The 24,378-nt window shown below is 51.2% G+C and overlaps 2 protein-coding genes across 3 annotated transcripts in view; one reads left to right on the plus strand and one right to left on the minus strand.

Annotated features, from left to right (window-relative positions):
* The window catches only part of Stx18 (syntaxin 18), an 89,465-nt gene extending 86,775 nt beyond the window's left edge, over window positions 1-2,690 (plus strand). For both annotated transcript variants that reach the window (XM_055623810.1, XM_055623811.1), the window contains 2 exons: window positions 1,294-1,374; window positions 2,130-2,690. In XM_055623810.1, coding sequence (XP_055479785.1) covers window positions 1,294-1,374; window positions 2,130-2,225 — 177 coding nt within the window. In that variant the 3' untranslated portion in view covers window positions 2,226-2,690. The remainder of the gene's footprint in view (window positions 1-1,293; window positions 1,375-2,129) is intronic.
* Window positions 2,691-3,549: 859 nt separating this feature from the next.
* Window positions 3,550-22,225, minus strand: Nsg1 (neuronal vesicle trafficking associated 1). Its single transcript, XM_055623812.1, has 5 exons — window positions 22,085-22,225; window positions 21,573-21,727; window positions 18,290-18,406; window positions 6,794-6,904; window positions 3,550-4,716 (listed from the first exon to the last, which is right to left on the minus strand). Exons 2-5 carry the CDS (start codon window positions 21,699-21,701, stop codon window positions 4,516-4,518), a joined length of 558 nt encoding a protein of 185 aa, XP_055479787.1. The 5' UTR covers window positions 21,702-21,727; window positions 22,085-22,225; the 3' UTR covers window positions 3,550-4,515.
* Between the last annotated feature and the right edge of the window lie 2,153 nt (window positions 22,226-24,378).

The raw sequence follows: 24,378 nt of genomic DNA on the forward strand, positions 1-24,378 counted from the left end.
TCTCCTAAGCCCATTCCCTAGATGTAGTACAGAGTGTGCCCTACCTGGCCCACTTCAGGCCGTTCAGTGGGACTCTGACCAAGCCAGGTAGTGCCCTGCGTTCGTAACAACCACACACACCACTGCGAATACACCCACTGCATGCTACCCCAGTGACAAACCTGACTGGCCACATACAGGAGAGGGAGTCATAGTCTCAGCCTCCGATACTCAGCCTTCCACCAAGGCAGGGGCTTCCCCAGAGGTCCAGGCAAACAGCCCCCTGAGAGAGAAGAGAGCTGCCTGAGGACAAGCATAGTGCTCTAGGAGGTTGCTGTACCTTAGACTTAGACTGCCGACGCCTGGAAAACCTTACTTATTTATGTCAGTATTGAAGGCTGTTTATGGCAAACCCCTCAGCTCCTATTCTGATATTCTCCACCAACGTGTCATTACCCACATGCCTTGGTCCAGTGCTGTCACTGCTGGGACCTGGGTGGTTGAAGCCTGCTTTTCATTCTGCAGCATTTTACCAGACAGTTGCTCCCTAAAAGCTCACACTAGGGCATGCCTCCCTTCCCCTCAGCAAGAACTAATATAGTACCACATGGCTGGTGTGGTACGGTCTCCTATAGCATGGTCTTATGAACTAAGACCAGCATCCCCCATTTCCAAGTTCTCTCAGCATCTCCACAGGACATTTGTGGCCAGCAATTCATATTTGCTTCAACTCTTACCCCGTTTAGCAGTGTGCTAAAACATGCTGTTTGGGTGGCTAGAGTGTTTCAAAGCCTGTAACATTTTAAAGCTGGCTTCTAGACCTTATAAAGAGTAACTGGAATACTGGAGGAGAGTATTGGTAAAGGTGGCCAGTCCAGAATCACCAGTTCATATTTGTCCTTGTCACTTGATGGGCGACACATGAAGGGTGATAGGTAGCAGGTAGTGTGGGCTGTACAACCTGACAAGAGCCTCATCCTACATACAGGAAAGAGAATTATAATGTCTTAGGCCCTGGTACGCAAGCCTTCTACCACAGGAGGTCAGCTGCCACAGCAGGAGCTGCCCCAGAGGCCTGGCCAGACAGCCCTGCAACTCAGATCCTGTGTGACCTTCTGTAAGTTAGTAAACATCTCTGAGCCCTAAGTTTCCCTTTCTTTATGTTGGATGATGCCCACTTCTCAGGTGAGGGCTCCCAGACTGTGTAGATGCAGCTTCTAGACCTTGGAACATGGTAGCAACTCCTTGCAGAAGGATATCTTCTTGGTGGAGGAAGGAATGGCTGGGTTTACGTGATAATCTTTCCTTCTACAGGAAACTGAGATTGACAGCATTCACCAGTTAGTCGTGGGGGCAACTGAAAACATTAAAGAAGGCAATGAAGACATACGAGAGGTGGGTACCCAGGACTCTCGTGTCTGATCTGGCACTGCATCCCAGCAGCCTGATTCTCACCCTGCATAGTGCTTAGGGGCCAGCCTAAGAGGATGTGTTCATAAGACCTGCTGGCTTACCTCCAGCTCATTCTCCAGAGAAAGTCATTTCCATCCTTTCAAGGACAGTGTGGGTGGGAGAACATCCAGGTAGGGCCAGGATAGTCTGAAGCCAGGGATGAGCCCACTAAGGACAGGAGCCGGGAAACTGTCAATGAGCACCTAGCCTTGTGAGCCGACAGTCCTAAAGCCCAGACCTCCTGGTTGTCCCTGTGTCACCGCAGGCTGGCATCACTGGGAAACCTGAGCTCTGCTTCAGAAGTGAGTAATCCGTGGGGAATTGAATCCTGGGAGGGTAGACTCTGCCCGACAGAAGAGGATGAAAGGCAGGGCAGGCAAGATGGTTCACTGGATGAAAGTGTTTGCTGCCGAGCAGGACAACCTGATTTTACTTCCCGAAATACACATGGTACAAGCAGAGAATTAACTCTAAATAAATTTGCCTCGACCCTACCCCACATCATAGCATGCATTCCCACCTACCCACCATAGAGATAAATGTGATGTTTAAAATGAAATGCAAGGCATTTGTTCTCTGTCCAGTCTCCCTGCACAGTAGCTTTTGTTCCTCCTTAGGCTGCCTGTCTAAGGAGAGCATGGTGTAGGGTGTCTAAAACCGGTCCAGGGTGGTGCTAACACCTGTGCTCCTCCTGCCAGGCCATCAAGAACAATGCTGGCTTCCGAGTGTGGATCCTCTTCTTCCTCGTGATGTGTTCCTTCTCCTTGCTCTTCCTCGACTGGTATGACAGCTAGCCCAAGAGACTGCACCCACGCCTGCACCGATGCCTTGGATATACCGTGTGCAGCATGTATCACATCTATTGTGGAGCTGTGTAAGGTCCAAGGTCTGGAGTGACATGGCCCCTGAGCCAACATTTGGAACCTGTCAGGACCTGAAATGCATGGATTGCAAGTGCCCTAGGTACTCTTCAGGGTGGAAGATAAAGGCCATCAGGAGCAGCACCTCCGGTTGAGGCCACAGGCACAGCACGGGCTGAGCAGAGCAGGAAAATAGCACACCTCCTATCCATGTATGATGCCTGGGGCCTCATTGCCTGCCCTTCCCACATCAGTAGCTTCAGGGGAGAACATGCCTAATATTTCTAGTCATTGGTTCTTATTTCCTTGTGGCATCTAATGTGGGCTGATACATGGCTATTTTGGCATAGAAAATAATTCACATCTACCTTGTCAAACTAATAAATATGATTACAGCCACTTATTGCAGTCAATGAGTCTCTACTGAGCCGCTCTGGCTGCCACCTGGTCAGACAGGCAGCCTCTGGTACCCTCCACTAGGCCTCTCTCTTGCCCTGGCTCCTCAGCATATAAACAGCAGAGCCAGAGCCCAGGGGCACATGAGGTCTGCTTTCCTGTCACTGGGTCCCAAAAGTTTGTGTTCCAAGAAGGGTGTGGATCTCTGAGGAGCAGGCCTTCTGCCCTTTTTCCTATATACCCTCCCCTCTCAAGGCCCTAGGCTTGCTTGTTGAGAACTAGAAGTTACGGCATGGGGCCTACACCTGTGTACAGATGTATCCTGGGCTGCACAATTCCTGCTGAAGCACGTAAGTGTAGACAGTCCAGTGTGTGGCTTCTGTACCCACAGACCCTTTATTTGCAGAGTGAATATGAAAAGTTCCATTGGGAGAACGGGGAAAGGGCTACTAGAAAACACACGTGGGTCATGAGTCAGATCCCTGTGCAAGACAAGCTTTGGCACAGGATTATTGCTGTCTGTGCATTCCTCACAGCTTCCCAAAGCCCTTCAAGCACATGACTGTGACAGTGTGACACACACACCTGCGTGCTGAGTTCATGGTCTTTGTTTCAGAACACTCCAACGAGAAAATATTCTTCCTCAGTAGCACACCTCAGGAAACAACAGTGAAGCTCATGACAGTCACTGTGCTTGTTCACAAAGGATCTCAGACTCTTTCCCATTTATTTCTGACCTACTAAAGAACACTGAAACTTCTGACATGCCCACTGGAAACAACACATTCTGAGAACATGGAAGAAAACAATCAGGAATAGCTTTTTGTATTTAATTGTCTTACACATTTAGCTTACCTACTGGTGATTTTGTAAACATATACTTTAATGTCAAGATTCAGATTGAAACATAAACATACTTTTCTTACAAAGATTGTGGACTTAGATATTCTATTTGCAAGGTGCCACATCAGCCCCCCAACAGCCATCTTGCCCCCTTCCCACAGCACAGGAGTCACATCTCTTCACAGAAAAAAAGCTAAAGTAGCCCTGGCTTACCCAAAATTACATTGTCACTTTGCCCACCCAGCTAATAAAATGAAAAACCCAAACCACCTGCATACAGGGCTGTACGTGCAAACATATTCATAACAGGAAAGAAAAGGACCAGTGGGCTTTCTTCCTATCTAGCACACCACCAGCAGACAGCCCACCCACAGGAAAACAGGCTCTGCAACCCCCTGGCCCAGAGCCAGCTCCTCCCCACCCCATCGTCGTGCTCTGCTCAGTGCACACACCAAAGAGAACCTCCCAGAATTGCCCAGGTAGGGGCTGGCAGGGCTGCGTCGTGGCCTTCCCTTCTCTGTGCCACTCAACAGGGCATCTTGGCAGTCAGCACTACTATCAGCAAAGCAGGGGATCACTCAAGATATGGCTATGGAGAAAGGTCTGCAGATAGCAAAAGGGGCATAAAAGAAAAAAAAAAAAACAAAAAAAACACCAAATGCACTGCTCTGGTGGCCAGACCCCTGGCATATCCAGTGTAAATTAATCTTTTGACAGTATCCAGTGAATCCCAGTGAAGGAACTAAATGAAGACTCCTCAGCATGAACAGTGGTGTCAAGCTCTCTAAGCAATGCTGAGATGCGCTTGTTCTTATGCCTGTGGGTGGTCCGCAGCAAGTTTTTATTTGCAAAGCAGCATTAGCAAACAGAAGCAATTGCACCGTAAATGAGTAATCTCTAAATTATCAGTAATTATATTTAATGAAATGTCCCTCAAAGTCCCTTTGTTGCCTTCAAGTGACACGTAAGGAACCTGCCCAGCTTGCTAAGCTGATTTCTCTGCAGCTTCGGTCTCCTGCTCAGACAGCTTCTCTTCTGACAGAACTGACATCCATGGTGACACGGAGCGGGTGATGCTCTGCTTGGCTAGGTTGTAGTGGTTTATGACAGTGTAAAATTTCTCCCGGGCACTGGAGTCTTGCTCCGTGTAGTAGCTCTCCAAGCCTTCTGGAATGCACTGAGTGTTCTGGAAGACAGGAGGCCATGAAGATGGTGGTAGATACAAGGGCATATCAGCATGTGTGTGCCTGCAATCCATATCCCCACAAAAAGCTCCTAAGCATCTTCCCTGAGCTTGCAGGCATAAACACTAACATGGACAGAGGGATGGGGCCTGCCCTCAGAGGCCATAGCTGTGTAGAAGACTGACTGCTGCACGGGCACTTGGGCTCCCAGGATAGGTGTAACAGGCAGTGTGCCTCCCTTCACAAGTCTCTTAACTGGATGATTGTCCTTGGCTATTCATCCGTTAGAAGCAAGGACACTTTGACATGTCTGCAAACGACCCAAATGAAATAAGAGGAAGAGCACTGAGGAGGGCTTTCTTTGGGAGCCACTGAAATGGGTTAGTGGGTAAAGGTGCTTGCTGCTAAGTCTGGCAACTCCACACAAGCAGGTATGAGAACACAGATCTGTCTGGGACCTCCTGTCAGCACTATCCACCACCACACACTGGGGCACCCTTCTAGGGTGCCAATCCCAGACTCCACACCCAACTCAAGGACATAAAAGAATATGAAACAGACCTTTCCATCATCTCCATCCTAAGGACGATGGGTCCAACCTGTTCTTTCCCAGAATCTACCAGTGGCATCTTCAGTCCACCAACACTTGTGAGTCCCTTACTTGACACACATGGCTTTGGGAGTGCACACCAACTCGGCCTGGCACCTATGCTTCCAGGTGTTGCAGCTCCCATGCTGCCAATCCCTCACAGCCCCGAGAGATGGAGATACAGCTCTCGGGGTGGCTCAGACCCACACAGTGGGAGCATGAAGAGACGGCACACCTCTAATCCCTGGCTGCCAGGTTCAGTGAGAGACCCTGTCCCAAAAGAGGAGGGGGAGAGGGAATTGAAGACAACAAGACATTGACCTGGCCTGCAAGTGTGTGTGCGCGCGCGTGTGCGCGTGCACGCGCGTGCTCGGGTGCACGAGTGCAGCACTGTCTACAGTGTGGTCCTTGTTCAGCCAGAGGCCACTGAAGCTGGGATGCAATATCAAGCTCTGAATCCAGATTCCCTTGACATTGCTCCGCCACTGCTTGGTGTCACAGGATGAGTATGAAGGATGTTGATGGAGAAAGGAGACTTTGATCATAGAGAGCAGCCGTTACTGCCTGTCTGTTACAACATCCACGTGACCCGTGAGATCATCCTCATGGACATCCCTTTTTCTGAGACCCTTACTAGGAACTCAGGGTGCTGAGCAGTGGGCAGATATCCTACAATCGTTGCAGGAGAAAGGAAGGTCTGGAAGTCAGAAGCCCTGAAGGACCTTGTGGTGTAAAAGGTAGAGGAAGTCTTGGCTGAGGTACATCAACTTTCAGCTCTTCTAATTTGCTCTGCCAAGGCATTGCAGTTTCACCTCAGCAAAACCCAGACACATCCATCCAGCAAACATCCATGGGCCACGTGGACTAGCACAAACTCTCAGTGCCTGCTCTGTTCACACTTCTGCAGTGCCGAAGCCTGCACAGGACCATTTCCCGACAGCTCTGGGAAGTTCAGAACCGGGGGTGGGGGGGGCATATGGAAGCCTGTACTCTACACCTGCCTTCCTCCGTCTCCTACCTCCACCCCAACTTCCCTCCTCTCAGTTTTGCTTCCTTAGTCCTCTGTCATGTGTAAATGCATCTGTGGCAGACTCATGGTAAGGAGGCACAGAAGCAGACAGAACATTTCCATGTGTGCAGATGCCAACATGGTTCCTGCAGTGGAACCCACAGGAGAGACCAAGAGCAACCTGTAGGCAGTAGTGCCCGTTTGTGTGGCTTAGGGCAGGGCTCTCCTCTTGGTCACTACCCTCTATCCCCATACCAACTACTGGAGAGGAGTGTCAGCCTGGCACTTTCTGTCCCGGGGTAAAGGGACCTCTTCCCCAGTGATCCCACGGTACCTTCTGCCTCCTTGCCTGGCTGCCCATGCAGGACCTTCAGCGAGGACCCTCCCACTGTAGGTACGTAGCCACGGCCCTGCTGCTGTAGGGCCCTAGGGTTGGGGTGGGAAGGGGTACAAAGGCATCCTCAGAAGGCCAAGTCTTTACCTTCAAGACAAACCCATCAGGGCAGGCGCGGTCATACTTGTACACTTTGTAGACGACCAGGAAGACAACACAGGTGAGGAAGGCCAGGGCAAAGAGGACCAGCACGGAGACCTGTGCAAAGAAGCAGAGAACACGTTGGGGATGGGAAGACAGCTGACTGACAGGTGCAAGCAGTCAGACACACAGAGGTGCGTACCTGTACAAAGCGCCTGGGGAATCACCTTTTATTGGACATTTTGTATGGCTTTTAACTTTTCACCACATCCACGTGTCACCTTCATGTATTCTGGTATTCCCGACTACAAGGAAAGCTCTGTGCACAAACACAAGAAAGCCTCAGGATTGGCCACATGGCTCCTAGGGAGCTTGGGTCACTGTCAGAAGTGGGGCTGGGCTGCACTCAGGGCTCCCATTTAGAGCTGAGCACCTCTCACCTAGGAAACAGCTGCTCCACAGATGTCTCTGGGCCCTGGTCTCAGTGTGAACACACTGTCACCCACTGACCCCAGGCCACCCTCATGCTGGAGCCATTTAAGCAAATAGAGGAGCTCCACCCTCATCTCTGCCTCTATAGTGTCTTGAGGACAATCAGGGGTTGGGTTTGGGTTCCTTGGGAACATAAGCCGAACACTAGAATGCCCAGCACTGAGTAGACACAAAGCTATAACAGTGTAGATGAGACACGGCTCACAGATGTGCAAGCAGCAGTGGCCCAAACACCACAAGATGTATTCGGACCTTGAAGTGCCTGCCTGTCTGGTGGGGAGCCTGGTACGGTAAAAGCATGTCACAAGGTGAGGAGTGAGATGCAGAAGTATGGGAGATGGTTCAGGATCCCTGGACAGACCCTAGGAGCCAGCACATGGTCCAGATACCTTGCACACCAATCTGGACGAACAGATAATGCTAGCATCCTACTTTCTACCCCAGCAGCCGGGAACTGTCCCTCACTCAGGACTTCTTTCTGCCCCACCTCATTCAGCATGGTTAACCTATCACAGGAACTGTCACCAACCTGTGTGAAGAACCTGGGTTGTGCACAGAGCTCATGCATGGTGCAGGGGCAGACATGGTGAAGCATGCTGTCACAGGGCGCAAGGCACCCCTGGAGAATGGCACTGGCAAGAGTCCGATGGTAGCCACGGCACATAGCAAGCACATGAACAACTGACCCTGGGAGTTGAGTGTGGATCTCAATGAAGAAGGAAGCTAACACATGTAGGAAAAAGAGGGGTTAACATCCAGTCTGGCCAGCGACAGCTACCCGCCTTGGCACTGCTAGGTCCAGAGAGGTCACTGCCAGGGTGGTGGGAGGGTCCAGGAGTGATGACCCTGTCAAAACAGTGAATCCTGAGGGAGACTCCTGCTGCTGTTCCTGTAAACTACTGTCTATTCCTTGGTTTTCCTGGGATCCCACATATTGCAGAGTAGGACCTCAATCAAGGCCACCTCACCCAGGCAAGACTCTGCCACTGCCTGGCAAGACTCCAAGGATCCACCTTGCCAGGGACCCAGCCACATGCCTCTCCTCTCACAGGCCCTGCCCACAGGGCTGAGTCCTGGATGTGCTGCACACATGTAACCCAGGCGCGTCAGGAGGATAGGAAGATTCAAGGTCACTCCCAGCTACAGAGCAAATTCAAGGCTAGTCTGAGGCATTCGAGATCCTGCCTCAAAATAAAATAAAAATATATCAGGGCTAGCAAGATGGCTCCACCGAGTAAAGGCACTCGATACCAAGCCTGATGAATTGAGTTCAATCCCAGGGCCCCACCTGACAGGAGAGAACTCACTCCTGAAAGCTGTTCTCTGACTTCCATACAAGTGCTATGGCACGCACATACACACACACACATAAAATATAGATGATTAATGTTTTATTTAATAGTTTTATTTTTTATTTTTAATAAATATTTTATTTTGTGACCTTTGTTTAATTTAAAGAATCAGAAGGCCAGGGGACAATGACTGTCAGCCTTACAGATGTCGGAAGAATGACAGAGTGCTAGGGAACAATGATCCCAGCCCTACAGATAAATACAGAGTGTGTCCAGCACAAGTGCCTGGGGCTGGGGCCTCATTTGGAAATGAGCGTTTGCACATGCGTTGTGTTCAGATGAGGTCATTAGCAGGGGCGCTTGTCAAGTCTGACCCATGTCCTTGTAAGAAAAGAAAATGAGGCGGAGACACACATTAGAGGGAACACTGTGCTCGGATGGGAGCTGGAATAATGCATCTCTAGATACACAACCCCAGAGATGGCAGTAATTCCACAACCCAGCAGGGCTAAGGCAGCGTGCCCCACAGATGCTTTAACTTCAGACTTCTCTGGCCTCCAGAAACCTGAGAATATGTTTCTGGGGCTCCCCCACCTTTTGGTGCTTTGTTGAGGCAGCCACAGGACTTGTGTAAGGAGCACAGGCCTGACTCACCTTCCTTAAAGACAGTTCCCACACACACTTCCTCTGCAGGAACCCCAACCCCTCCCAGCACTCAGGCTGTGTATTCTCATTTTTCTACCTTTCCAAGCCCTGCCCAGTATCCAGACCCCAGAGAGGGTCTGGAACACTCCAGCTTTGTTCTGAGCATCAGCTGTACGAGCAGGCACCAAATAACAAAACACAAACTCCTTCCTGACTCCAGGGGAATAAAGTATGCCCCAGTTTGGAGACTTTCATGACCACCTCACCTACCCCACATATGCATACTCATAAGAAAATTGGTAATATTTAGAACACAGAACAAAATTACTAAGTCAGACATCTGCAATTTCTCCAGGTTTGGGGAGTCTCCCTGAGGCCTTCTCTACAACGACAAACAGATACTCAACCTCCAGGAGAGTCAGGCCACCAACCATTCATCCTTCAATAAACTTCCAGACAGAGGAACCAAAGACACGGATGAGCTAGTCCTTCACAGCAGGGTCTGGAAGGGAGATGGCCTGAGATCACAGTGAGCACACCAAGCCCTTTTACCTAGTTGTGGCCTCCATGCAGAAACTGGAAAACCATGATATGACACTTGGCTCATGACAAGGCCTAGATAGATATCAAAGAGAGGACACCTTCATTTGGGCCATCAGGATACCCAGGGGAGCTAGAAACCCAGGAGGGGCCATAAAGGAAGAGAAATGGAAGCTTCTCACAATGACCCAGACCAGGCACAAACCAGACTCAATCATGTGTGTTAACTGTTTGTTAACATCATGGGAGTCCCAGCCAGAGCAGTCACCACAAATACCAGGGATGAATGAGAAATGGACATCAGGACTGCTGAATGCTACCCAGGTATTCCCTGCCTTGGCCTAAGTGTAAGCCAGGGAAACAAACACAGGGTCCCACTTACGGGCAGAATTCCCGTAACCTGGAGCTACTGAGCTACCATCCAGGTTTGAAGACTAAAGCATTCCTCTAAAAGGCGCGTTGTCACCAGCTGGCAAAGCTACTGAGGTGAGTGGATGACTGTAGGAGGGCCAACTTGATCCGTGAGATACTCCATGGACAAGTTAATAGTTGAATAAACTGTTAGGAGGTGGGGCCTGTTAGAACAAGTGAGCACTGGGGGTGGTGCCTTTGAAGGAACATCTTGTCCCTGGCCCGTTACCACCTCTGGCTGCCGTGAGTGAGCATCTAGGCCTCACTAGCCTCTCTCCATTAAGACGCTCTGCCTCAGCACAACAATGAAGGTGTTCCATACTAAAACAAACATGGTGGCGTGCACTTGTAATCCCAGCACTTTCTCTCCCAGGGAGAGAAAGACAGGAGGATATGGCCACCCAACCTAGCATAACCAGTGATTCTCCAAGTCAGAGAGAAACCTGCTCTCGAGATAAAGGTGGCTGAGGCCTGAAGAATGACACTCAAGGTTATCCCCTTGCCTCCAGACATACAAAGTAAACAAACAAGAACCAGATCTCCAGGGTTGCTTCAGGAGCACAAACTGGACTGAGAACCTTGGAACTTCCCAAGGATCTTGGGATCGGAAGACAACCTGAGTTACCCAGGTGAGCCTTCATCACCTCATCGGCATCTTCCTGAGAGAGTCAGGGAGATTCAGGCACAGAGTGCAGAGAGTGGGACCTGGGGAGAGGCACCTTGATCTAGGAGTGAAGGTCCAGAAACAGAAGGGCAAGGACCAGATTCCCTGGAGCCCGACCACAGTGCAGGCTAGCACACAGCTCACCTCCGGCACCTGGAGCCAACCCAGGAACTGTCTGCTCAGTGGACACGGCATGAACATGCCTTGCAGGGGTCCAGGCACTTTGGTTTTATTAAGTAAATATTTTCACGCAAGATGGAGCTGTTCCAGAGATAGCTTTTTCCTTCATGGCCTCCATTTTTGTTTTGTTTTGGGTTTTTTTTTTTTGTTGTTGTTGTTGTTTTTTTTTTTTTTTTTTTTTTTTTTTGAGACAAGGCCTCATTAAGTTGCCTACGCTGGCCATGAACTGGCAATCCTCCTGCCTCAGCCTCACAATGGATTAGAATTGCAGGCTGTGCTATGAGGCCCACCATAATTTTCAAACCAGATAAATGTGTGTCAAATCAGAAGGAAAAAATAATATAACGAGAATAGCAGACTAGACTTGTCTTTAAACCAAGCCTGTCACCATTTTCTTCTCTCATTTTAAAAAGGGGCCTGTGAGACCAAAGTGCCTTAAGCCTAGAAGGTCTTACTTTCTCCCATCTTAGGAATCCCCAAGTAGTCGGGGAGCCCTCTCAGAGTCTGACATAAGCTACCCAAAGTGTCTGTCTCAGGAGTTGGCTGGGCAGCCTGCAGAACCATGCAGTTCTACTGTATCACCTTGGTGTTAACCCAGTACAGGCAAATAAGAAGTGTCACAAGAGAGGCAGGACGCAGAGGCAGCCGCGGAGCTCTGAGGACTCTGGAGACCTCCGGGAGGAACATCGGTCTCAAGGGATAAAGAGTTCACTGGGAGGTGAGAAAAAGTGGAGGTGAAGATCAGAGAAGCCTGCAGTATCAAAAACAGGGTGACTGTAGCTTCACGATCCGGCAAAAGTGGGGACATGAGCCAGCCGACTGAGCTGCCCACTGACACACCAAAAATCTAGAGTCTAGATAACTCCTCAGTATGACAAGACCCCAACAAGCAGATCAGTGTTGCCAGGCATCAGGGAAATGCAAGTCGCACCACAAGGCGTGCCTCGTTACACCCGCTGTAATAGCTGTACCAAGCGTCGGCGATGAACAGAGAAGACAATGACACCCTCTGCACTGGAAGCTGGCGGCACCCGATCTAAGACAGTGGTAGTTCCACAACACATGAAATATAAAAACAATCATGGCAACCAGCAGGTCCTACCCTTGGGTATTTACCTGCAAGAATGAAAAGTTTATACAAAGAAAAAGTGCACAGTTGCCAAAAGATAGAGTGCAAAAATGGTTGAGTGGATAAAGAAAATATGTGGTAGGTATTCAACAGAATATTACTTGGCCTTCAAAAGGAGTGAAGTGTTGATACATGCTACAACAGATGAACCTTCACAAGGTGATGCTGAGCAAAAGTCAGACACGAAAGCTGCACAGTGTATGGCCCCACTTCTGTAATGTGCCCTGACGATGGACGTTATAGGAGCTGAAAACTGATCAGCGGCTGCTGGGGGCTGCGGGGAGGTGGGGCTCACTGCTTGCTGTATCTGAGTCAACTTCTGAAAGAATGAAATGTTCTAGAACCAGACAGTATGACAGGTGGCAACTTGGTGACCATTAGATGTCACTAAACTATACCTTGGAATGGTGTCTTTATTTTACCACTATTTTTTTTAATGAGCCAGAGGAGGAAGGCAAGATCCTGAGGGTGTCCCTAGATTCTGTTATTCCCAAGCCAGAGCAGCCCTGTGCAGGACGCCAGCAGGATCTGAGAAGAGTTTTTTGGAAAGGAACAGCGAGGAACAGACTATGTCCGTGAGGCTGAGGAGGATGTGACCCCAGTGAGAATGAGGAGAAGGGGGTTCAGGGTGTGGCCCCAGTGAGGGCAATGAGGAGAGGGGGCTCAGGGTGACCCCAGGGAAGCAGGGAGGGGGGCATCCTTGGTGCTTAGACCCAGTTTGGTTGCCAATTACTGCTCAGCATCTTTGCCCACTTAGCCCACAGTCTTTCACCAAAGTGTCACAGTTTACTCCTGGGTCATGGTCCTCCAACTGCCAAGGCGCTGGCTACTGACCAGTTCTCACAGCACTTCCCACCGGGCAGGAACCAGCAGAATCCCAGCCAGGAACAGCAGGAGAGCCACTCATAACCGCACTGGTACAGGGTCCATGTCCTAGGATGTGGGTCTGAGTCCTTCGTTCATCCCTGCTACAGCTGACCTTGGGGCCACTACTTAATAGGAACAGCAAGGTTAGTGTTCTGAGGCTGCCACCAAGGACAAGAGAAACAAGGCTCACGAAGGCCCAGCCGGAGCAGGTCGATGGCACTAGGTCATTTACTGTCTCTGTCTATCCCTGGGGGATGGGGGATGGAAAGAAACCTTTTGCTGAGTAACGCAGTACAGGGAAGAAAAAAATATCTCAGGGAATGCATCTTGAAACCTCCGAGTGTTTACAGAACTAAATATTTTTTTTTAGGTATCACACAAAAGAGAACACAGGCACATACCCCAAGGTGATTCAACCTATGTCTTACCCAAGTCGGGAAGAAACCCCCACTCCATGGCTGGACCCAGAGGCTGTGGAGACTGCCATCAGGGTATTTAAACAAGATTCTAAGGTCTCTGTTGCCACCACCAGTGAAGACCCCCACACTCTGCAAGATGTAGGAAAACTGCATCACCGTTTAGGAACAGTTAACACGTGTGACTTAGAAACTGCCATGGGGATTATTAGAGAGTGTGGAAAGCAGGCACACAGGAAGCTCAAGGTCATTAAGGACAAGAGAGAAAGAAACAAACCACCCACAGCATCATTTGCAACAGCATGCCAAGGGACATCTCCATTGCAGTACTGACTGCCAGCTTTGAGGACCATCCTTAAGTGGCCGATCCCGAGATATAGAGATATCCTTCCCGCTCTTCACTGACCTTGAAAGGTGGTCATGTGATAGGCTGGCCTTAGAATTTCTCAGGGCCAGAGTAGTGGTACCAGAGAGGGTATGGCTCCATCATAAAACCCTTCACTAGATGGGAAGCGGAAGGTGTGTGGACCGTAGAAGACTCGGGCCTCTTCGCCCCGAGAGCCACACAGCACAGTGAGCAGAAGAGAACCTGGCAGAACCTTTCCTGAGCCTGCTTCACTGTGGAGCATCCACTTCCAGGACATTAAGATGCAGCCCCCAACAGCCCATTACACATTACCTGCACAAGTGGGAAAGCACAGGGTTTCTTTTGGTTTTGTTTTTTATTTTTTAATGTTTACATTTAGTTCATTTCAGCAACATCTTAGCCTGCATTTACTCTCAGTGTAAAAACACCTTTGATTAATTAAATGGCTGTTCTCCCCGTTGACACAAGCCTCATTGGAAGCCTAGGCTTTTGGCTGCCACAGGGTGATTCATCCTGCTATCCCTGTATAGCAATCTTACAAAGCCTCCTTGCCCCCAGCTGTTACCTAGCAACCAACCTAGCAACCTTGAAGCCAAGAGATTAACCCTCCGGTGATAACCACAATGTAATATCCAAAAAGACACTTGGTTTCAACAGTGTCCTCCCAAGTTAAGAGGAATTGGCACACCTTAATAATACAAACAAAGGAGAATGGGGCTCACACGTGCACACAACTTACTCCTTGCTTCTATTAGATCCTGCTAAAAGGAAGGCTCCCCTTCCCTGGGTCTATGCACACACAGAGGAAAATATCCAAACTATTGCCATCAGAATTGTGTGCTGCTTCTACTAGCACTGTGAATAATTCCGGGTGAAAGGGCAGAGAGTAGGTCCCTGATTCCAGACATCCTGTTCCTTCCCCAAACCACCATGTTCAGAAACAAAACAAAACAAAATGACAAAACAACAAAAACAACCTTTAACCTGCTGATGTTATGCACAGCAGCCACGTGACCTATTGTATGTATGCACTCAGGGATATGGAAAATATCACCAAGTCTTAAAAGCTAAGAGAACTTTCCAGAAGGGTAGACACTCTTAACATTTCCAAAGGGCTCCAGCTCTCCAAATGCCTCTGCTGCGGCGCCAGACCATGCCCCAGTCAAGAAAAGCACAGAACCTCAGGAGACGTTAATCCAACTGTAGAGCCTGGGTGGAACGTTGTGAACTAACTTTCTGGTTCCAAAGCATCTCTGAGCTGACAAAAGCAAGGGATACCCTTAGAACTTGGGTCATCCTTCTGAGTAAGCCTTCAGTGACCCAGCAGGCTGCTCACCTCAGCATACCCAGAGGCACCAGTTCTTGGAGTGAGGTTCCGGGCTTCCTACCCTGCTTCTGCCATTTCCTCACTAAGGCATGGTCATCTGCTGACCCTGTGACAACTGTCAAGTGTCCCCTGTACAGAGTATAGACCTATCCATGGCCGAGTAAGAAGGCTAGATCAGGAGATCTGCCTGCCATTAAGGAGCCCACAGGGACACCCTGGAAATCATGCCAAGCCCCCTCCACAGGAGTCCACCAGAATGATGGATGAGTCACTCATGTACTTAGCTCTTACTAAGAGCATGGTAAGCGCCAGAGAGATGGTATCGAGGACTCTGACAGTGCTGGCACAGGCTACTCGTAAGTGCTGTCTATACACAAGGCCCTACACCTTCATTTTTGGCCAACATTTATGTCTCAGGGGGCTGGTATGGCCTGGTTTCCTTTTCAAGGTCAGGAGCCAGGTCAAAGAGCCTCTGCTTCATGAGACCACTCTTCAGTGCCTGCTTGGGGTATCAGGTCACAGTGCCCATGCCCAGAGAGAGGTATAGGTTAGTCTAGCTTCTTCAAAGAGCTGGGAGGTGGGGTTAGGAGTTGCAACACAGAGGCAAGATATAAGATGAAAAGGGACACTGTCAAGGATATCAGCCAGGTTGGCTGCTGGAGCAGGGGAAAACCTGGGTTCTGTGGGGTACAAGGCAGCAGTGGTAGTTGTGGGACAGGGTTTGAGTCAAAGGATGTGCTGAGGCAACCTTTGCAAACCTGTGGCCTCTACTGCCACAGCCTAAGAGCAGGCTTCCTGAGCTCAAGCTATTTGAATCCCCCCCCGCCCCCGACTAACATTGAGAGAGGGAAGCATTTGTGGAGTCAACAGATGAAAAGCTTGCTTCTGGAAGCACTGCCTCCTGACCGAGGGGAGTAAGAACTTGAGGTGAGCTCGTTTTCAGGAGCTTCGGTGTAAAAGGAGAGAGAGAGAGGGTTCAGGTTCCTGCCTGGGGCTGGAGCTCAGGTCGTGGGAGTTCATAATGGAGGTACTGGTTTTAGAACCTGAGATGAGGGGCGTCCCAGCCATCCTAGGGGTGAGTCATAAAGGAGGCACAGAAGCTAGGCTTAGGGAAACACTGACGGGGTATGTGAGGCTAGGCAATACTGCACAGCAATCCTCTAGTGGGTCCCCGCCATATGTAATATCTTCCCAGACACCCGGAAGATAGCAAGAGGGGTGAGGTAGGCCTCCTGAGACCAGAAGCCTGCCCACTAGGATAGCAGACACTGTCTGAGTCCTTCCTAGGTCTTCTGAGCCCTAATGTTCTGGGCAACAGAAACCAGGTAACCATGTAGAGGCCCAGCCATGACTGCCTAGAGCCCTGGGGCCAAATGTGCGTCACATGTGCCTTAGGTAAGGGACCTAGGGACCTGCCTCGGGTGAGCATGTGAGAAAAACACAAACCGAGAACAGCGGGGACAGAGTCTGGCATACAGAGACACTGAACAGATGGAGAGGATATCTGGGTACCACACTACTCACCGACCTAACGTGGGGACAAGAAGCCAATCAGACATGAGAAACCAGGACATGTTCAGACAAGATTATATTCAGACAGTGTGGCTTTGACATTCAGGTTTGATCCTGTACCTGATCCCAAGTATATGATGCTGGTGGGCAAAAAATGGCAACAGAGGGCAACCATGCTGATCCCATAGAGGAACAGAGATGCTGACCTCAAGTCACTCCATCTTAATACAGACCATGAACCTCAAACATGTTAGGAGCCACCCCTAAGCTGGGAAGAGAAGCTCAGCATACCTGATGCCCTTCCATACCCACAGGCCTCTGCACCTCAGGCCCCTATCTGGAAAGCATACCTGTTATTAGCAGAGATGAGGAAGGAGGCTGGGACCATCGGATGTATCGCCCATGCTTTAGGCAAGGGACCTATGGACCTGCCTCAGGTGAGGGTGTGAGAAAAGCACAAACCAAGAACACAGAGGGGACAGAGCCTGACACACAGAGACCTCAACAGATGGAAAGGTACTATACTACTTGCTGACCAGCATCACCAGGAACACAGAGGATAATGACACTCACGGAACCCACTGCACCAGGAAGATGCAGACAGCAGTGAGAAGCAATGGGAAGCAGATTTGTATTCCAAACTCCATGAAGACACTCTGCTCTTCTGGATTCCCTTGCAGCTATGAACTGGGGTTGGTCCAAAAGCCTGTCGTCTGTAGTTCCCACAATCACCCAAGAATCAAATATAGATGTTCTATAATATGCTGAGTGGGTATGCTCCTGCACACCCATGAATAGGTTGCTCATACATCCTAGTGGGGATGATTATCCATCCATCCTGGGACTTATTAAGGTCTGAGAGTGTCTCCTAACTAACCCCTTAGAATCTGGGCCACAGCCACCATTTTATTTTCTCTTACATCTTTCCAAAAAAGTAGGGTTTCTAGAATACCAACATCCCAGCTTGTCCCTCAGCAGACACCACATTAGAGGACACACACCCTTCCTGTGAGGAAGGCTTCTCCTGCCAGGGCTCACAGGAACTTCAGCCCCTTCAGCAGCCATCGCAAGACGTAGCAGGAGGTAAAGAAGGATTGGAGACTGAGCTCAGGGGCTCTGCAGCCAGGCAGCACTGTGATCATGGCTCTGCCACAGAGAGCTGGGACCAATGAACCTGTAGTCCTCTCCCCACCCTCATGAGGTAGGATGTAGGAGAGTACCCTGTTCATGTGAGACCCCTCAGAGGAGCTTGCATAGGCACAGAGCCCTGCCTGGATGGGTGTAAGTGTCTTGGGCTGTCTGCTTCCTTCCTGCAACCATCAGGCAAATATGTTGACGTTCAGCAAATGTTTGTTCACATTTATTGCCTTTGCCTAAAGGGAAGTTCATGGGTGGGTTTTCCCTGTTATAGAAATAAACAGTACGTGATTATTTTAAAAGATGAGGCAAAGGAAAAAAAAAAGAAAACCTTGAAACACAAAAACAAAACAAAGCAAACAAAACTACGTGGTGAGCCTCCCCGTTGGGAACTAGAAGCTGCTGGGTTTGCACAGCCTGGGTAAGAGGAATCACGTCCTGTTGTTGTTCCTCTGAAAGGCCTTTCTGCAGCCTGGCAGCCGCCTCCTGGCCTGCACCAGCAGCTCAGCCTGGGACCACTCACCTTAAACCTCTCGGTGACACCCTCTGTGATGCTGACGGTGAACTCGGCTATCTTGGGAGGACGCGCTTTCCCTTTCTTGCGGTCAGGCTCATATTCAGTCTTAGTTTTCACAACGACCTTAGCCAAGAAACAGAGAGGCACATGGTCAGCAGTCAGCCACATGTGTTCAGACACATCTGCCTTGAGCAGGTGGGTCTGGGACCTTCAAGTTCAAAGATCACACCATCCCTCCAGGCAGTGAGAGCAGCTTCCACTGAGAACTCTCCATGCAGGTACTTTGAGAGACATTGCCTATTCATGGTCCTATAGCAGTCCCAGGAAAAATACAGAACTGGGGGACAGAGAGGTGATGCTCACTGGCTAAGGCCACAGGACTAATGGCTGGCAGACTGAGCACCCACAACAGAACAGCCCTAGCCCAGGGAGCAGGGAGGAACCTCTACTCTCCTACTGGCCTTTCTGTGCTACCCATCTGCTGTGTCACTGGAGACCTGAACACAACTGTCTAGCACTCCAGAACCAGAACCTAGAAATAAACCGCTCTGTGGAGCCTCTTGGACTGTACAGCACTGAAGGGTCTCCCCACCGCCACCACTTGCTTCTGAGACCCTGGAAACCCATTCATCCGCCCTATACAGACTTCCCTGCATCCCTGTCAACCTGACACCAACCTGAGCAATGCTTCATCCTACAGGGATAGTCCCATCTTGCTTTCCCCAGTTCTGCCTCTACCCAAGGATTAACTTTCTGTTTCCCTTGGGCAGGCAGAGTGAGGCCAAGGTGTTACCCACCTCTAATCCCCAAACGCATTCCCCAAAGCAGGTGCCCAGCAGTGGCTATGGGCCAGGAGAGAACCAACCACCCTTACACTTCTCCTGGAGGGAATATGTTTATGTCCTTTGTTGTGTCTATGCTTTGGGAGATACCCACCTGCCCTGACAACGGGACAAAGGTAACTGAGTGACTCAGGACAGGCCCCAGGGAACTGACTAGAGAACTCTCCACTCCAGCCATGACCTGTGGAGCCAGACTCCGGCCTATGCTTGTCATTGAGCCAGAGAGCCCTGAGCCTCAGTAGATACTCTCAAGTTTCACTCCTGGCATGCCACTCCCTGGAGTGGACAGAGGGGTATCCATCCCTTCGAGGCATCATATGCCCAAGGCAGCACTGAGCACTGCCCTAACATCCTCACATCCCAGCTGCACCCATGTAGCCTTGTGACCTTGAGCACACATCTGGATTCACTTCACGAATTCACCATGAATATAGAAGGCTTCTTTACATCTTATAACCTGGAATAAGGCCTGTTGTCATCCAGAACTGCATGAGTGAGGACATCTATGGTCACGTAACCCACTTAAATTCAAACAGTGTCTGCCACCAACTGGCAGGTGACCTTGGACAGGTCCCTTAACACTCTCTAGTCTAGACCTTCATTGCTATGTCTGTCAAATGAGGGGAATGGTAGTGGTTGCCACGCAGCAAGGCTGCCATGTTGAAGCTCAACCTATGAAGTGCACAGGACAGTGCCTGGTATGGCAAGTGTACCTAACTGGTGTCAGGCAAGGCTGTCCCTGATGTGACTGGCAGCCATCAGTACCAGTGCATAGCATATTCTCAGGTCGATGCAACCTGGCACTCAGAAGTCGCATCCCCCACCTCCCTGAACCTTGTCAAGTGTGAGAGGCGTCCAGTTATAAGCAGAGCAGAACAAGCAGCAAGGCTGCCGTGTTCCAGAGGCCAGTGACCTTCAGCATGATGACCTTGGGTGCATTTGGTGAACTCTGAGAGTCTGTCTCCTCTGTTGTGACTTTGGAAGCCTTTCTAGCTCAAGGACCAGTTTCCACAGGAATACCCTTTCCTGGGGCCTCCCCATCAGTTACCCCAAGAGAGGAGAGACTCGGTACCTTATAGATCCACCTAACCTAATCCTGAGCAACAGGACCGATTGGCAGAATGTGGGAGCTGCCTGAAGCCCTCCTCCTTGCGGCGGGCCATGCCAGGCAGTTTGGGAATGGAACGCACTGAGGGCAAAGAGGAGGCTTGGGCCAAGCCGAGGGACTCGCCTGATGGAGGTGCTGCTTCAGGACACAGAGTTCCTGGCACAGGCCTCTGGTGCTCCTTGGCTGGACGTATCAAGGCAGGAGGAAGAGCAGTACTCGGGAAGAAGCTCTGACACACCACCACAGGGTGGAGGCCAAGGACTCAACAGCCCTGCTCCTCCAATGAAGGCTAGCCTAGGCCAACAGTTGTGGCGTGAGGCACACAGGTATGACCAGCTGACCTCCCCTTCCCAAACAGAACCACCTGCAGAACCACCAGCCCCTTCCCTGTTCCCAAGCTGCCGTCTCCCAGACCCCACCCTCCAAAAGCAAAAAAAAAAGAAAAAACAGACAATAGAATTAGGAGGACAAAAAACACTTTGGGAAGCTAAGCTTGGGAGTGAAGAAAACCTTCACAAGCGAGCACCCACTGTAGGTCCCTTCTATACCCCGTTCTACTACTGCACAGAGCCTGGAGTCAGAGCTGCTTTACCAGGAAAGATGCGAAACAATAAATGTAAAAGCAACTGGGAATAGTGAGCATGCTCCTTTGTGCGTAGGGACTGTAGATGCAGGGCGTGAGGCTTTACATTAGAGTGTTGTGATGCCATCGTCTACTTAAGGACAGAATTTGCTTTTCTACTTAAGGATAGAATTTACGGCATAAAAATATTTTTGTGGAACAATGATACCCCCACTGGATGCAGTAGTCAAGAGGGGAGTCTTTCAAGTCAGAAAAAAAAAAATGCATCAGGGTAAAATCCTGGTTACACTAGCCTTGGTGAGCTCCAGCTCAGATCTGAGCTCAGGTCTGGGGATTTCACAAAAGGAACAAAGAGGGAAAGAGCACACACCCAGTGAGGCAAGTGGAGCTGAAGCCCCACCAACCAGGAAAACACAAGGATCAGCTTGCTGAGCTCACTCCCGACCCTCCAGACTACCGAACCAACAAGCAACGCTTCTCACAAGACTGCCCCCCCCCAAATCAAGAGGTGTGCTTCCACTGAGGAGTCTTGCCAAGATGTAGGTGTCATCTAAGGCGGGGGGGGGGAGGGGGGCGGTGGCTCTGGCATCAGCAAACCCAGAATCAGGAGAGGGTACATTGTGCTCGCCCTGCCTTCCTCCTCTCGGCTGAGCCCGCCCCCACCTCTCAACGCGCACAAGGCGTTTCTTTTGTTTCAGTTGCAGCCAAGATTTAGGGGTGCGCACTCAGCAGCGCGGGAATGTCGGGGGCTCCTACCTTATCCGGGGGCGGGAACTGCAGCTGGTTGACATCGAGGGGGGTCATCAGGGGAATGGTGTCGAAGCCATCCTCTAGCAGTGGCTGCTTGGTGCCTTTCTCTGCGAAATTGTTCCCCAACTTCACCATGGTTGCAAAAGACACGAGGCTGATGCCTGCGGAAGGAGGGCCGCGTGGGGGGTCAGGGTAAGCGGCAGCCGGGGCGGGGCACAGCTAGGAGGAGTCCGCACACCCACCCACTGTCCCCGCGTCCGCCGTCCCCTCCTGGTCTCCCCAGAGAGGTGGCAGGGACGCGGCGATCGCAGCCAGATCAGGGTCTCCGAGCTGTGCACTGACGGGCATTTCTAGGCTCCCATCCTGCAGGGCGCATCCGGCCGGGCGAGGGGACACCACCCGTGCCCAGCCTTTCCGTAGGCGTCCCCTGTCCCGCGGCGCTGGCCTCCTGCGGGTCTCCCGCGGCCCTAGGCGTGAGAGATGCTCGGCCGCCCGCCCCACTCGCCACCCGCACTCACCCCACGCCCGGCTCCGGCAGGTCTGGGCTCCAAGCGCGCTCCGAGGCTCCGCGTCGCCCGCTCCCGCGCGCAGCAATGGCGGAGGCGGCGCCGCGGCCGGGGGATCAGGGATTGGGTTCTGCGCCTCCCGCCTCCGCGCGCCGCCTCCTTCCTGCCGCTCCCGGGGGCCGCGCGCGGGAGTGCGCGTGGGGCCGCGCCGATGCGCCTCCGCCTTGACGCAGCGCCGCCCGCGCGCGGATCGGTCGCACAAAGGAGCACGCGGCTGCGGTGGGGGTCCCCGAGGGACCCCGCGTGCGCCCCACCGCGGGGAAAGGAGAACCTGAGACTCTCGAAGCCTGGCTGAGGGAATACCCGGGGCTGCGTAGCTCTGGGGAGGCGGCCAAGCGCGGGGCTGTCAGGAGGGAGGAAGGAAAAGGAAAGGGAGATGCTGAAAAGCCAGAGAGCCCCAAAGGCGGAGGGAGATAGGGTGCCTGTCCACCGCCAAGCAGATCTGAGAATCCTGAAGGATGACGAAGGTTTTCGGAGGACGGTGTGGATGACAGACCTCGGTGGCCCTTAATATGAGGCTTGGTGGGAGAGGCATGGAAAATGAGGGCGGATCCCTATGAGAAGAGGGTGGTCGCGGGATGTGAGGTACTGCTATTTCACTAAAGACGCACGCCTAGGGCGTGGGGACAAGAGGACAGGTGTTCAAAGCTTAGGGTGCCTGAGCTGGAGAGCGAGGCTAGCAAAGCTGTCTGCGGTCAGGGCGGAAAGGAAGGTGGGGCTCTCCTCACCGCACCCTGGAGAGTATGGAGACCCAGAGGGAAGAGCTAGGTTCTAGCCTGATCGGTGTCCCAGGAAGCTGTGGCAGCTCCCCGGATGAAGGCCACTGCAGGATGCAGGGAAGAAAACACTACTTAGATAGGGAAGCGATGCTACAAAAGGGGTAGGGCTGTGGGCGCTGAAGGTGCAACACCACCATTCGAGAGCACCATTCTGTTCCCCTGAGAATTTAGATGTCCCCACGGTTGTTACTGGGACTCTAAACATCCCCAGAAGACCCTGATGAATAACACAAACCTGACCTTCAGGACCAATCTAAAGGCCCAGATTCCAAACTCTCGAGGAGACCGATTCTTTAAAGAGGGGGTGGGTGGGACTGCCAGGCCTTCCCTGCCTAGGCTTCTGGGGCAGGGTCCAGGCCTCTGAGTCAAGTTAGGTCAGCTTGGCCCTGGACCAGAGTCCCCTCTAGGATGCTTTTCCAGGCCTTTCCGGGCAGAGGGAAGGGACTTGAAAGCAATCTGTCCGACATCAGGTTGCCCTCTTGGCAGCTGAGAAAGGAGTTAGAAACCTCCCAGGCACAAGCCTGCACACATCAGAGGTTCTGCAGTCAGGCTGCCTAGTTTGTGCAAGAGAATGGCTTCATCTCTGTCTCAGACTCAAGCTGTATTCAGTTCACAGCACTAGCCTACTCTGGAGTCAGAATCCATAAGAGGAGCAATAAGATTGGCCACGCCCTCTTCCTCCAAAACTGCCAAGGATCAGGCCATCCCAGAGACAGCTAGGGTTATGTTGTGGCTTGCCGATCTGGACATTGCTCTTTCGTTCTGTGTGGTTTTCTTTGCTTATATCTGGGCCCCATGAAGGGCATCTGATGCAAAGTGCAGAAGACACACCCTCCAAAGACAAAGCGTCAGCAACCACCAAGAGATGTGACAGCGAGTCAGAATAGGGGCCACGCTCAAGGGAGGAAGCATGTCCAGGTAGGACAGAATGCAGAGGGAGCATATCACTTCCTGTGGCTCCTGGAACACAAACTCTAAAAGGGCAGAATTGTATTCACAGCTCTGGGGGTCAGAAGTCCACAGTCAAGGCAGGGCCCCATTCCCTCTGGAGGCTCCAGGAGAGAATCTCTTCCTCTTCTGGCCTTGGTGACACAGGCAGTCCTTGGCTTGTGACCACATCACTCCAACCTGTCTCCACATTACCCTCAACATAGCCCTCTTCGAGTATCTACTCATCATTGAGTTGGAGACTGCTCACCCAGCTGTCTTAAGTGAATCATATCCATTGCTATAAGTAGCAACTGAGCTGTATAAAGTCAGGCTCATAGATCCCCAGGATCAGGACAAGGGCAGATCTTTAGGGAGTCATCATTCAACTCACAACAAATGTCAAGGATGCAGTGATTTGGGGGCTCAAGTAATTTCCAGAGGAGATGAAAATGGCTCTGAGGAAGTCAGGGGCTCGGTGAAGTCTTATATTGGAGAAGCCAGGGTCAGAAATGCCACATATGGGACCATCCAACTTAA

The sequence above is a fragment of the Psammomys obesus genome, unplaced genomic scaffold (genome assembly GCF_907164565.1).
Source record: "Psammomys obesus unplaced genomic scaffold, mPsaObe1.curated_primary_1811, whole genome shotgun sequence".
Lineage (NCBI taxonomy): Eukaryota > Metazoa > Chordata > Mammalia > Rodentia > Muridae > Psammomys > Psammomys obesus.

What these genes read in the sequence shown, in the direction of transcription:
- Nsg1 (XM_055623812.1), bottom strand. Translation starts at nt 21,701, where the DNA reads ATGGTGAAGTTGGGGAACAATTTCGCAGAGAAAGGCACCAAGCAGCCA. An exon ending in AGTTCCCGCCCCCGGATAAG is followed by an intron (nt 18,407 to 21,572) that starts GTAGGAGCCCCC and finishes TTCTTGGCTAAG; the next exon opens with GTCGTTGTGAAAACTAAGAC. An exon ending in CTGATGGGTTTGTCTTGAAG is followed by an intron (nt 4,717 to 6,793) that starts GTAAAGACTTGG and finishes CCTGTCTTCCAG; the next exon opens with AACACTCAGTGCATTCCAGA.